Source organism: Penaeus chinensis, chromosome 35, assembly GCF_019202785.1.
Source record: "Penaeus chinensis breed Huanghai No. 1 chromosome 35, ASM1920278v2, whole genome shotgun sequence".
NCBI classification, from domain to species: domain Eukaryota; kingdom Metazoa; phylum Arthropoda; class Malacostraca; order Decapoda; family Penaeidae; genus Penaeus; species Penaeus chinensis.
The window spans coordinates 33,614,465-33,626,964 of NC_061853.1; the positions used below are offsets into that span (position 1 = coordinate 33,614,465).

Sequence of the window (12,500 nt, forward strand, 5' to 3'; positions counted from 1 at the left end):
CGGCAAGAAGCGAAAGACAGCTGGTGTTACGAGACACCGAGATGCGGGCGTCGGGCGGGGGGAGGGAAGAGGAAGAATGGGGAGGGGAAGAGAAGAGATAGAGGAGTGCGTCGGTGCCTTATACGGGCGTCAGCCGATGCCACCACACTCGCACACGCCCAACTCGATGGCCGCTGGACAAAAAGGCATGTAACCCCCCTTATTCCCCCATCATTCCCTGCCTGTTTGCCCAATACATGGCTGCACACGCCCCCCTCGGTGACGCTGCCCGCACGCTCCACCTTGCATTGAGTTAACTCACACAACAATAAAATCACTAATACACGTGATGTCCTACAAATCTCTCATTTTTTGTAAATCTAAAGAAACAATAAAAAAACAATACCCGGTAACAAGCAACATCTGACGATAAAAATCTATCGTCACAGTTGTCCACTTCCGGCACGGCCCGCAGATAAGATGATATCTAAGACGCTGCCCCGCACCGCCCCTGCCTCTTTCCGCCGTGCAAGAGGCAGCTGACCTCTGCAAGATGATTCATTTGGGCGTGGGTCATCCACCGCGGCGCTGTTGACCCACGCCCTTGACCCCGAGCCTCCTCCGAGTCTTCCTTGAGACTCATGATAAAACGCATGACTCACGCCCTTTGAACTCATAAAACATAAACATGGCTAGACGCATCCTCGCGGCGGCCGAAAAATACAATTTTCCTCTGATCAAGAACAACAAGCAAACTACTGCATGCAAACTTCTCTTGGCACCTTAAAAGGAAAACAAAAAATTCACAATCTTTCGCGCTCTCTGTAAGCCCAAAATATATCTTCATCAAGAGTGCTTATCACGCTATTAAGAAGAACCATCTGACTAATCACGCGATTTAGTCTCACCGAAGACTGAGCACGCCGGGCCAGAGGAGGAGGAGGAGGAGGAGGAGGAGAGGGAGGAGGAAAAGGAGGATAGGAAGAAGGAACACGAGTGAATCATCTAGCTTAACGACGCCCTTACGCCCACGCGCCCACAAAAGGTTACCAGCTCGGGTTACCGACCTGAGGAACCTGGTCAGCAACAGGCGGCTCAGCAGACGTACGCGAGCAATCTCTCCTGCTGGATCTCTCTCTCCATGAAAGCGGAGACCCTTGGCCAAGGTCAGGGGCATCTCATGGTCGGGGTGTCCATCTTCATCACCCCGACGCTCGGGATCAATCTGCTTGGACTATAACGTAAACTCGCCAATGCCGCTCTCGGTCGCTTGAACAGTCTGCGGCGGACAGGCGTGCACCGGTCGAGGATTTGTTTACCTTTCGTCCAATCCCGCGTGAATGCGATACAACGAATGTGTCCGTCAATGAATGAGCTCAAACGTACAAAACCCCCGACAGACACTCATCCTTCGCTCCTTCACTCCCACGCGAACGCACACAAGGGCATGACTTCTCCTACCATGTCCTTCTTTGTTCGCCGTGACAGAACACGCCCTGGCCACCTTCTCCCTTCCTTCGCTTCACGTGTCTCTCACCCACATCTCCAAAATAGGCCTATGTCTCTCCTCACCACTACATCTGCATAGCCAAAAACCCTCAATTCTTTGTTTGATTCTTAGTTTTCCCATAAGTTTATTTCCATGAAATCGGATGTAACAACTGCATGTGTACATGTACAGGTATATAAACAAATATATAAAAGGGCAATAGAATTCTTACAGCACCCACTGGCATCGTCTTTCGCCTATTATGGGTCAAACATCAGTTGTTCCTATCTCGTTAAGCTGTAACAGTAGCCCCTGCACGTGCCAGCCACTCGCCACGTTTTTTGCTCCTTCGCCACCAGACTCCTCAATGGACGACTCTCACGTCCTCTCTAGTATATCAAAAATGCATCTCGATCCGCTAAAGCATTAATAACTATCATCTGCATTAACCACATCCGACTTAGCCGTGTCTGTTCTCCGGATGAGCTCCACTATTACACCCTTGTTCCTTGGTAAGAGAAAACCCGGCGTGTTACTACCGACTACAAAAACACTAGCTTAAGGAGTGATGAGGAACGGTCTCATGAATGTAGAATTAGGAGGAACGCACCAGCAGCGTGTAGAACATGCGGAGGCTGCAGGAGGCCTTCACCTTCCACCCTTCCCCTTCACTCTTCTTCGTACCCCTTGTCATCTCTGAGTGATGCCTGTCACCCTGCTCGCCCACTTTCTTCGTTTACAGAAAAGGGACCGCGAAAAGATGACGTAAAGAGCACGAAAGGGACGACGGACGGTCCACTAAGGACCACGAGGCCTGCATTGCCTAAATCAGGCTTCCTCGGTTTGCATAAAGGCTGGCCGTTTGGGACCTCGTCTTGGGCCATCAATCCCTTTCGATCTGCACGTGCATGATGTCACCCGACCCCCACCTACCACCCCCACCGACATCTGGTTCCTAAAAGTGGTTTTATACGCCTTTTCCTTCTTCTTTATACTTGACTGCTTGTTGGAGGAAGTTAAACACACCATGAGCCAGCGTCCCTTTCCCTTGTCGCCACAATACCTCGTTTAGCTCCTCTCCAGGTCATTATCCCGCCATCCATCACTATACTTTGGCTATCTTGCCTCTACTAACCTGAATCTCGTATCAGAGTGGTACGTGCCATAGTATATCTTTCTCCCCGTATATCTTTCACCTTGCCTTGTCTCATATAAAGTCATCGTATGCTCTTACACTTCTTAAGGAGCCCCCTCCCCCCCTTCCTCCCCTTCACATCTAGTGTTACTATAAATAACTATACTTGATGATGACGATCATTTCTATATTCAGCCCACTGTGAGGTTATAAGAACGGAGATCAAACATTATTCACAAACGGAGTAAGATAATTAGCGAAAGCGATTGCAGAAGAAACACACTATCACCGTAAAGACAATGAAGGCTCGCTGAATGGAAGATAAAAAACTAAAGAATCCCACTTTCACCCGCCATCGTTACATCCACACGGCAATGTCATCCAATCGGAGTGGAAATGGGAGCCCGCCGGTCGGAGACTGTGTTTACGTCTCTAAAGCTGCTCGTACCTCTCTCGCGGGAGCCGAGACGTCGCAACGGACATTCTTCCGCCGCCACTCTCGGATTCCGCGAGTTATTCCCTCGAATTCCCGAGCCAAACAAGCCGGATCAAATTCCCTCGGAAGTCGGTCAGTCGGCGCCCGATCGCGGACGGCCCCCAAACACACGACGCGAAGTCCAGCCGAGCGTGACCGCCGCGGACCCTCCGCCACTCGACTCCAATTACTCTCGGCGTGTGAAACGCCGTAATTAATTGACCGGAGAAAAAAAAGGAAGTCGGATCCTGAAGTCCTTATAACGGAGAGTTTTTTTAGCCAACCGACAAGGCAATGGCGCAACGTTAATGGCCTCGAGTGAAAGTGCACGCGAGGGGAAGGGAGGGGAGAATGCACGCGAGAGCCAGGTCACGCTGCCGACACGCACGATCCCCCACCGGCAAAGGGCAGGCAGCATTCGGAGGGCTCAGCTAGTAGTAGGCCTCGGTCCTCGTTCGTTATTTGAACACCGACTTGTGGAAGCAAGCAGCACAGAATTCCCCCATTTTCTCAACGAATTGGTGACAGGCATATGGTATATTACGTTAATCCATACTAAAACCTACGCCAGATGGTCTGACTAGCTATGCCCCCCCCCCCATCTCCTACCCCATCATTCCACCCACCCTTCACCAGAGCTCACAGAGGCACGTCAAGCATCCAGGTTCCGGTGAAGGTAAACACTGGCTGTAACAGGCCATCTGCCACTCAGCTACTGGATATGCCTCCCACTCTTTAGCATCCCACCTCAATCTGCCTCTTTGCATGGGTTTCTAAACACTAAAGATAAATGAATGACTGAAAGAACGAATATGTCAATCAATAAGTAAGGGAAACCAAAAAGAAACGGCATCAACTCTTACAACACTGGATAAAAAAACTTGTAATAAATTAAAACCCATCACAACCTCCTCCTCGTAAACCCCCGGCAGACCATTAAAAGAGACCCACAAAGACCGGGGCATCTCCAGCGATCGGGGAAGACTCTCAGGCGCACAAAACATCCTCAGAAGCGGCTCTTAAGGACAGCTTCCTTCTAGGACAAGGAGGAGCCACCACACACACAAGAGCCACAGGTCGTCGGCTCTAATGGCTTTACGGCGGGTGTTCTATAGGGAGCGATAAGGGAAACTAACCCTTACGTACAGGGGTGATAAAGGGCGCGTAGGCACGGCAGCGATACGAGGGTCTTCAGGGCACATTCGGACGGAATTATCTCTGGCAGCGCAATCTTATCGGGGAAGTAATATGTTGTGTAATCTGCCATCCAGGCGTGTGATCTTAGTCACATATCACGCATTTTACTGAATGCGTAAGTAAAATTACTTATCAATATATCGTACAAATACTCTTTCACGCAATGACAAGTATTTTCGTCTTATTGTAAAATGTGCCTTTCCGACACATATGATAAAGATTATTTGAATTACAAGCTTTTTAAACTGTGGTCTTTTTCATAACCTTTCCATGCACCCTGAACAACCCTGCATAGCGTTATTCAACAGATAAAATATTTTTGTACATTACGACTACCTTCCACATTGGAGGAAATTGGTCCTTCAAAACACACTTCAACCGAAATACTATGACGATCCTGCTAAATAAAACTCCGGAAAGTTAGATGTGACACATGTTATCACTCGCAATCAGATGAAGTAAGACCTATTTTTAAAAAACATTTCCTATCTCGCCTTTCCGCCGCCATGCAATAGCGAGGTGGCAAAGACGCGACATTACAAATCAGTGAAAACCATCAACAGTAATTAATGTTTTCAAAATGGCTTGCACCACCGCATGTTTTTTTCCTTTCTTCATCCCTTCCTCCCTCTTTCTCATCCTGTTGCCTCCTGCCTCTCTCCTTTCCTTCCATCCCTCTCTACACCCCCCCCCCTCCCACTTCGCACAACCGTTCATAGGCATCAACGCTAATCTAGATCCCGCGATAATCTTGTCTGCTGGTGCATGAGATCACCCCTGACCGCATGGCCGATCCTATTAACCTCCGAGGGGGCATTTACACCGGCCAGCCCTCCGGGGCACATTATCATGGCCTTCCCAATGTGCCCACAAAGTCAATTAACTTGTTTTTAATGGGTGATGCCCTCTATAATCATCTCAAGACTATCGTGCACATCTTCCCAAAAATATTCATACACGTTAACAGACAACAGGGAAAGCTATTGGGAAAATTATATAAATACATATATATGTATACATGTATACAAGAAAATGACGTCATATCGTCGTTCCTCAAAATAAAAAAATGACTTCACTCGCCCCAGATATCACTTCAGTGAGGAAGAAAGACGATCTCCCAAGATAATGAATCAACAGCTATCTCTCGTTCTCTCCCCTCTCCTCCGCCAAAACAAAATCAATAAGTGACGAAACCCCAAGACCCGATCCAACGTCGGAAGATCCGCTCCCATCTCGACCCCGGGGCACACACCTTATGACCCCTGAAATTAATCACTCTCTATCCCTTATACGCTCTTATTTTTAGTCCAGGTAGAAATCTGAGAGTACTTATCCATTTTTAAATTTTCAAACATCTTTTAACGTGTAAAAAGCAAATTCTGTGTTTGGGCGAGCGAGCGACTTTAGACACAAACTAGACAGATGAATGGCAGGATACAGCTATGATGTCAACGCGTGAGCCAACTCTTTTAATAAATCAGAACCGTTTGTCTTCTGCTAAACGTCTTGACATCGCGACCTATCTTCATATATTGCGAGGCCAACTTTCTAATTCAAACAATACATGGCACGTTTTCATGATCAACTAAATTGAATAAAAAATGACGACTGAAAGTAGCATTAAAAGAGCGAGGGATCCCCCAAAAAGAGGAGGGGGCCCGGTGGCATCATGGGACGGTGCCAGACATTGGTGCCAACCCCATGATGAAGCTTATAGCGACACCCTGGCACCCCCAAAACCCTTTCCTTGCTTTCTTTGTACCCCATTCGCTTTCCTATATAAACAATAACACCAACCACTTTATTATATTTACAAATATATATTCCATGCTACGGTGCCGGCTTCAGCAAATGTCAACACGACTTAACAAACGCGTTTCTTCCCACGCTCTTTCGCCATGCCTTGTTAACAATGTAAATGACTGCAGCTTTTATACGAGTAGTAATTGTGACTACAAAGTCAAGCTCGTTAATCATTACGGTTCAAGTGCTCGCAAGGATCACGGACCCAAGATGAGAGAAAACACTCTATTTAGCCTTATCATGATGAAGCAAATTACGGAGAAAAATAAGTATAAAACATTTACATGCGTTCGTAATGTTACCGAAAGAACAGACTGGGGATGCTTTTTACGACAAGACAGTCAGTGGGAGTGCCGTAGTGCCAGGCAGGGTAAGGGCACGGGGTAAGGAGAAGAGGTTAGGGTAGGAGGTAGAGCACAGCAGGGGGGGGGGGGCATGAAGAGGAGGTGGAGGAGGGGGGTATGGAGGGTAGGGCACAACGGCACTCCCAGACGCTGCCGAGGGTGATATCACGGCCAGAAATCCCTCCACCTGGTAACGTGGCTCTCTCCCCCCTCTCCCGCTCTATCCTCTTCTCTCACTAATCTGTCGATCTTACTACTTCATTTCTACCCTATTTTCCACTACTCAACTTCATTCCATCATAATTTTACACGAGTATTCTACCTTAAAAAAAACTGCGAAGTTGTATCACCTACAACGAACCCACCGCATAGTACCACTGCCCCAAACTCCTTGGCAACCAGACTACCTGGGACTACCTCACGCCACTACGGAGCCTCACTGCTTCACTTCAACTGCCTCACGTTACCTCACTCTTCACACTGAATTTAAAACCCCTAAAACAGATAAACACTATAAAGCGGTGAGGACGCAATACAAACACTAAGGAGAGTTTTTCATGAATGAACGAACTCTTTGCGTTTGTATCTTACAGTGTGGGAAGGGGAGAAAAAATTCAATATAGTAAATGCTGAGTTTTGGCGACGTTTTCTCCCTCCCCATCCTTCTATTCCCTTCTTTATGCCCCGCAGGACAAGGAGAGGGAGGCTTAAGGTACAAGGCGAGAGGAAATAAAAGTACAGTGGAAGAAAGATTAATGTTCCGGCGTTTGGGGCACGTTGAGAGAGGGAGAAGGAGAGGGAGGGGAGAAGGAGAGGGAGGGGAGAAGGAGAGGGAGGGGAGAAGGAGAGGGAGGGGAGAAGGAGAGGAAGGGGAGAAGGAGAGGGAGGGGAGAAGGAGAGGGAGGGGAGAAGGAGAGGGAGGGGAGAAGGAGAGGGAGGGGAGAAGGAGAGGGAGGGGAGAAGGAGAGGGAGGGGAGAAGGAGAGGAAGGGGAGAAGGAGAGGGAGGGGAGAAGGAGAGGGAGGGGAGAAGGAGAGGGAGGGGAGGAGGAGAGGGTTGGAGGAGAGGGTTGGAGGAGAGGGAGAAGGAGAGGGTTGGAGGAGAGGGAGAAGGAGAGGGTTGGAGGAGAGGGAGAGGGAGAGGGAGTGGGAGAGGGAGAGGAAGAGGAGGAAGGGAGGGAGGGAGGAGGGAGGGAGGGAGGGAGGGAGGGAGGGAGGGAGGGAGGGAGAGAGGGAGAGAGGGAGAGAGGGAGAGAGGGAGAGAGGGAGAGAGGGAGGGAGGGAGGGAGGGAAATAGAGGGAGAGAGGGAGGGAGGAAGGGAGGAATAGAGTGAGTGAGAGAGAGAGAGAGAGAGAGAGAGAGAGAGAGAGAGAGAGAGAGAGAGAGAGAGAGAGAGAGAGAGAGAGAGAGAGAGAGAGAGATTGAAAAAAAAGGTGAAAGGCGTTTCGAAAGGAAGACACAGGAATCGGAGCACATAGAATTAGAAACTGGAGAAAGGGAGAGAACGAGGGGGAAAAAATAACGCAATAGTAAGCAGAAGAAAAGAAAAAGGGAGGGGGTAGAAAGGGGATGGAAACAGAGCATGCAAATACGAAGTCTCGTGTAACGGAAACGGACCCGCGGGTGCTCCACTACCCTTCTGACAATCGCCTCCTTCGCGTTACGACCCCCCTCCCCCCCGACCGACTCTTCCCGCCCAAACGACACCCCACAGACGGTCCGGAACGTTACAGCGACATCGTCTACTCGCTTTCCCTTTGTTTAATTTCAAATATCCACTGAGAGAGAATACTAATCATAAAATAAGCCCTTCCTTGATTCCAAAGTCAAGTGCAAACCTGCTCGCTCATAACACAAACCCAATGAATGAAACTGGGAAGCGGTTTTATTTTTCACACGGAACAAATGACTCTCACTCCGCCCTCCAACAGTCGCTGCTGCTGCCCCCCCCCCTCCCACCTGCCCTTCCCTTCCCCTCCCCCCAACGATTTCCCACCCCCTCGCCGTGTCCACACAAACTATTTCCCTTCCGCTCGTCCTGACCTCGCTATGCTCACTTGTTCGTCCTTTAAGTAGCATTTATATTCCTATTTTCGGGTGAAAATACTCTGTGGAATATGAGGGAAATGATGTTTCTGCTTTTCAACTGAGGAGAAGACTTTTTTTTCCGCCTAGGGATTGTAGGAAAAGAGGAGTTAAGCCGGAGTGACGTAGGTGAGCGCATGTTACAAAGCAGGGCGTAAAAGGGCGGGCTGAGGAATGTAGCATTTGACAGCCTGTTGGCCCGACTCCGCTTGCCGTCGGCGCCTTCATGCAAATCGTTTATCTGCGACCAGCTTTTTGCCCGATTCTCGTCATTTCTCCCGGCTAGCGAACTGACCGACTCGAAGAAAAAATAGTTTTGCCCTGAGGAGTCAACATTCCTCCTCCTCGGTCCCTCGCTCAAGCAGCCAACCTGGTACTGCCGCCCTGGCTTTCCCGGATCTCTCGTGCTTGCCTCGGTTTAGCGGTCAGCAGCACGGTAGATGTGTTGTGAGCTCGCGGCTGAAGCCAAAGCCATGACTCATAATTGCTTCCTTTCACAAGTTTCGCCCGGCCCGCACATGCCGCTCGCACAAAGACGCACTTTGCACCTGCAGACATGAGCATTCATCCCGCTAACTCTCGCCTTAAAGGGTATTGTGTATGTTTTAAACATGATCAGTAGAGCAAAGATTTGAATCCCCTGGGGATCCCATAAAGCACTCAGCTCTAAGATGAGAGAGAAGCATAAGAAAATATATAAGGCTCTCTAGCGCTCGACTTACAGTTCTTTCTGCTGAAGTCCTCGTCGAAGGGAATGCCAAGGGCGCGCCGAATCCTCTGTGCGTCGGCCTCGTCGTCCTCAATGGTCCCCGAAGCAATGCTGAGGGGGGCGTGGTTATACTTGTAGGCTTCTTTCCTCCTGCTGACTGGCTGCATGGGAGCTGCGAGGCTGATCTTGCGCGAGGGCCTTGCAGCAGGCAGCGCAGACAGCCTCGGCGACTCGTAGGAGGAGTGGCGTCGTATCTTCTCCTTCGGGGGGTTCAGGCCGTCCCCGAGGGTCGCTTCGGTGGCCGGGGATGCACTTGCCCCGCCGTGGTCCTCGCTCGCGGAATCCTCCAGTTCTTCCACAATGAGGAGACTGTGTGTCGCGGCTCGCTTATCGTTTGCTTCGCTGGCGGGGTCGCTAGACACATCGGCCAGACTCTCTACGAGAGCTGGGGGGTCGAACTTACGATTATCTACGTTCTCCATGTCAGAGGTTCGGTTCACAAGCTAGATACGAATACAAAGTAGATATTTGGTAACTGAATCACCATAACCACCACCACCATAAACCCAGCGCGTTATATGAATAAAGTCGGTCCTGCAGAGCCGGCCTCGGCTGAACCACTACCGGACTGGGCTGAACCACTACTGCACGCAACTACTGTGATGCTGCCTCCATCGTGGCTGCAGTGGGACTGGTCGAGGATTGTTAACTCAGGATATGACATCAACTTTTCATGCCACCGCAGTTACCTAATCATCACATCTCACGGCGCCACCTAAATGGTTTCCTTTAACCTTTTTACCATACTATTACACTCAATTGCGTGATTCTAATTCAGTCACCAATAAAATTTTGCATTCCTGTCACATGACACTATTATCTTCCAATACAGAACATTAATATGATCCAAAATATATATATAAACAAACACCGTCAACACGAGTTATCACTCACTTAAGCCCTAAGATAATAAAATCGAGAGCGATGACTAAATCAAATTCCCATCTCAGTACAGTCTTGGCACTCGGGGAGGGCACAACCGTCGCACCTCCCCCTCCCGCTCGCCCCCCCCCACTCTTCCTCTCGCTCGGCTTCGGAGGGGTATGAGAGAAAAAAGGGGAAAATTAAGACTAACTAAAGACGGCCGGATAAATCACAATCACGTGACGGAGGACTCCTCGACGCGCGACGCAAGAAGCCCGCCGCCATGTGCACCTCGCCGTTCTCGCCGTCGCTCCCGCCCTCTCGACCGACAACAAAGGTGAGCCGTGGTTGCGGTATGAGTCAGGAGGAGACATTCTCACCCTGGCGCGGCAGACGCTGGCAGGAGGAAGACGATGTGCAGGGGGAAAGGGACTAAATGCCGCTAAAAAAGAAAAAAAAAAAAAAAGAGAGACGCGACATGCGTGGCTTTCGCTGAAGACGCCTCGTCAGCCACTGCGAGAACTGAACTTGGGACTTCTCTCGAACGCAAATGCTGTCAGCGTAACCTTCATCTACGAGCTTTACCTTTAACCCACTCTATTCAATTGCAGATGATTATCCGATTAAGGGACTGTGACTTTGGTTGTTGCGTGTTGTGTTGCATGCACACAAGAGCATAAATCTTTAGCGTTGTTACAACTAGAATGATAAACTAAACATTTTAGAAGCCACTGAGTACACAAACTGGTATGCTTGATATATCGGGTGGTTTCCTGTGCATTATAATGAACTGATAATTAAATGTAAATATAAATACATATATATATTACACGCTATGAAGTGTAAAAAGATATTCATGATATGCTGCGTTATTTCCTGCGCACTATTAGAGACTAGATATAAATATAAAAATACATATACATATATAGTATATATATGTGTGTGTGTGTGTGTGTGTGTGTGTGTGTGTGTGTGTGTGTGTGTGTGTGTGTGTGTGTGTGTGTGTGTGTGTGTGTGTGTGTGTGTGTGTGTATGTATGTATGTATGTATGTATGTATGTATGTATGTATGTATGTATGTATGTATGTATGTATGTATGTATGTATGTATGTATGTTTGTTTGTTTGTTTATATATATAGACAGATGGATGGACAGATAGATATATAGTTATATAAATAGATAAAGATATATATATATATATATCTCCCGAGATAGATAGATAGATAGATTTGAGAGGGAGACTATCAACATATTCGAAATGTGTGAAGTGGTTTCCTGTGCATTATACATTCCTTTGAGAAGAGTCGATTGTACAACCCCCGTTCATTGTTAACCTTTCCATGCCTTGATTCATCATGTTTCATCATACCTGGGAAACACCAGACTGACCACATTCCTCCTCCTGCTCCTTTCCTTAAAATGCCAGGGTCCTCCCCGGCATTTTAAGGAAGATAAGATCTACAGTTTTCATTATGCAGAATGGGAAATGTATAGATAAAATGATGAAATGTAAATGCTTTAATCGCAAAATGACTAAACAAAGTTAGCCTTGACAAGCGGAACAGCTAGCAATAAAAACGTTCCCCTGAAGAAACGTTTGTGAGCAGCCCTGGCACCGCCCTCGCCTCACCTGCAGAGACCTTCCTGCAAACAATGCTGCAACGACGGTAATAAAACCCACTAAAGTGTGACAAAAAGGCTGTATTGCAACACTGCGCATTTGCTACGGCAGCAACCATGGTAAAAAAGGAGACGCCCAACTTATGATATTTGTATTTATGATATTTTTCCCTACCTCTTTCTTTCTTTCCTTTTTTTCTCTTTTGTTTTCTCTCTCTCCCTCACCCTCCTCCCCCCCCCCCCCCCGATCTCTCTCTCTCTCTCTCTCTCTCTCTCTCTCTCTCTCTCTCTCTCTCTCTCTCTCTCTCTCTCTCTCTCTCTCTCTCTCTCTCTCTCTCTCTCTCTCTCCCTCCCTCCCATCCCTCCCCCTTTTCACAAGTTACATTTAAATCACTTACCAAATCGTTAGTGCCACTCGTCATCTCGACTATAATCTCGATCTGAACGTTACGAAGCTTCCTCCACCCAGAAATAAACCTCCTCCGACTCACACCGCACTGCTATCTCGCGCTTCCCATCTTCCTTGCTATTAACGAGACCATATACCTTCTTCCTTTTTCCTCCATAATCCCTATCCGGCCATTCCACTTCCACATCCGTTCTCAGGCTTCTTCCTTCCCTTCCGCCTATACCCGAAGTTTGCGCCAATTTCCTCCTCACCTGTTTGGTTACCTCCCCCCTCTCCCTCCACCCTCTTCCCCTTCCCTTCATATTCTGTGCTCTAAATCCACCGCGATCTC

General features: G+C 48.4%; 2 protein-coding genes across 2 annotated transcripts in view; one reads left to right on the forward strand and one right to left on the reverse strand.

The window, feature by feature from the left end:
* The window catches only part of LOC125044494 (microtubule-actin cross-linking factor 1-like), a 206,894-nt gene extending 197,053 nt beyond the window's left edge, over positions 1 to 9,841 (reverse strand). The window contains 1 exon segment of the mRNA XM_047641184.1: positions 9,229 to 9,841. Coding sequence (XP_047497140.1) covers positions 9,229 to 9,697 — 469 coding nt within the window. The 5' untranslated portion in view covers positions 9,698 to 9,841.
* A 185-nt stretch (positions 9,842 to 10,026) lies between these two features.
* Positions 10,027 to 12,500, forward strand: part of LOC125044495 — a 7,603-nt gene continuing 5,129 nt past the window's right edge. The window contains exon 1 of the mRNA XM_047641185.1: positions 10,027 to 10,476. Within this exon, the coding sequence (XP_047497141.1) occupies positions 10,423 to 10,476 (54 nt within the window). The 5' untranslated portion in view covers positions 10,027 to 10,422. The remainder of the gene's footprint in view (positions 10,477 to 12,500) is intronic.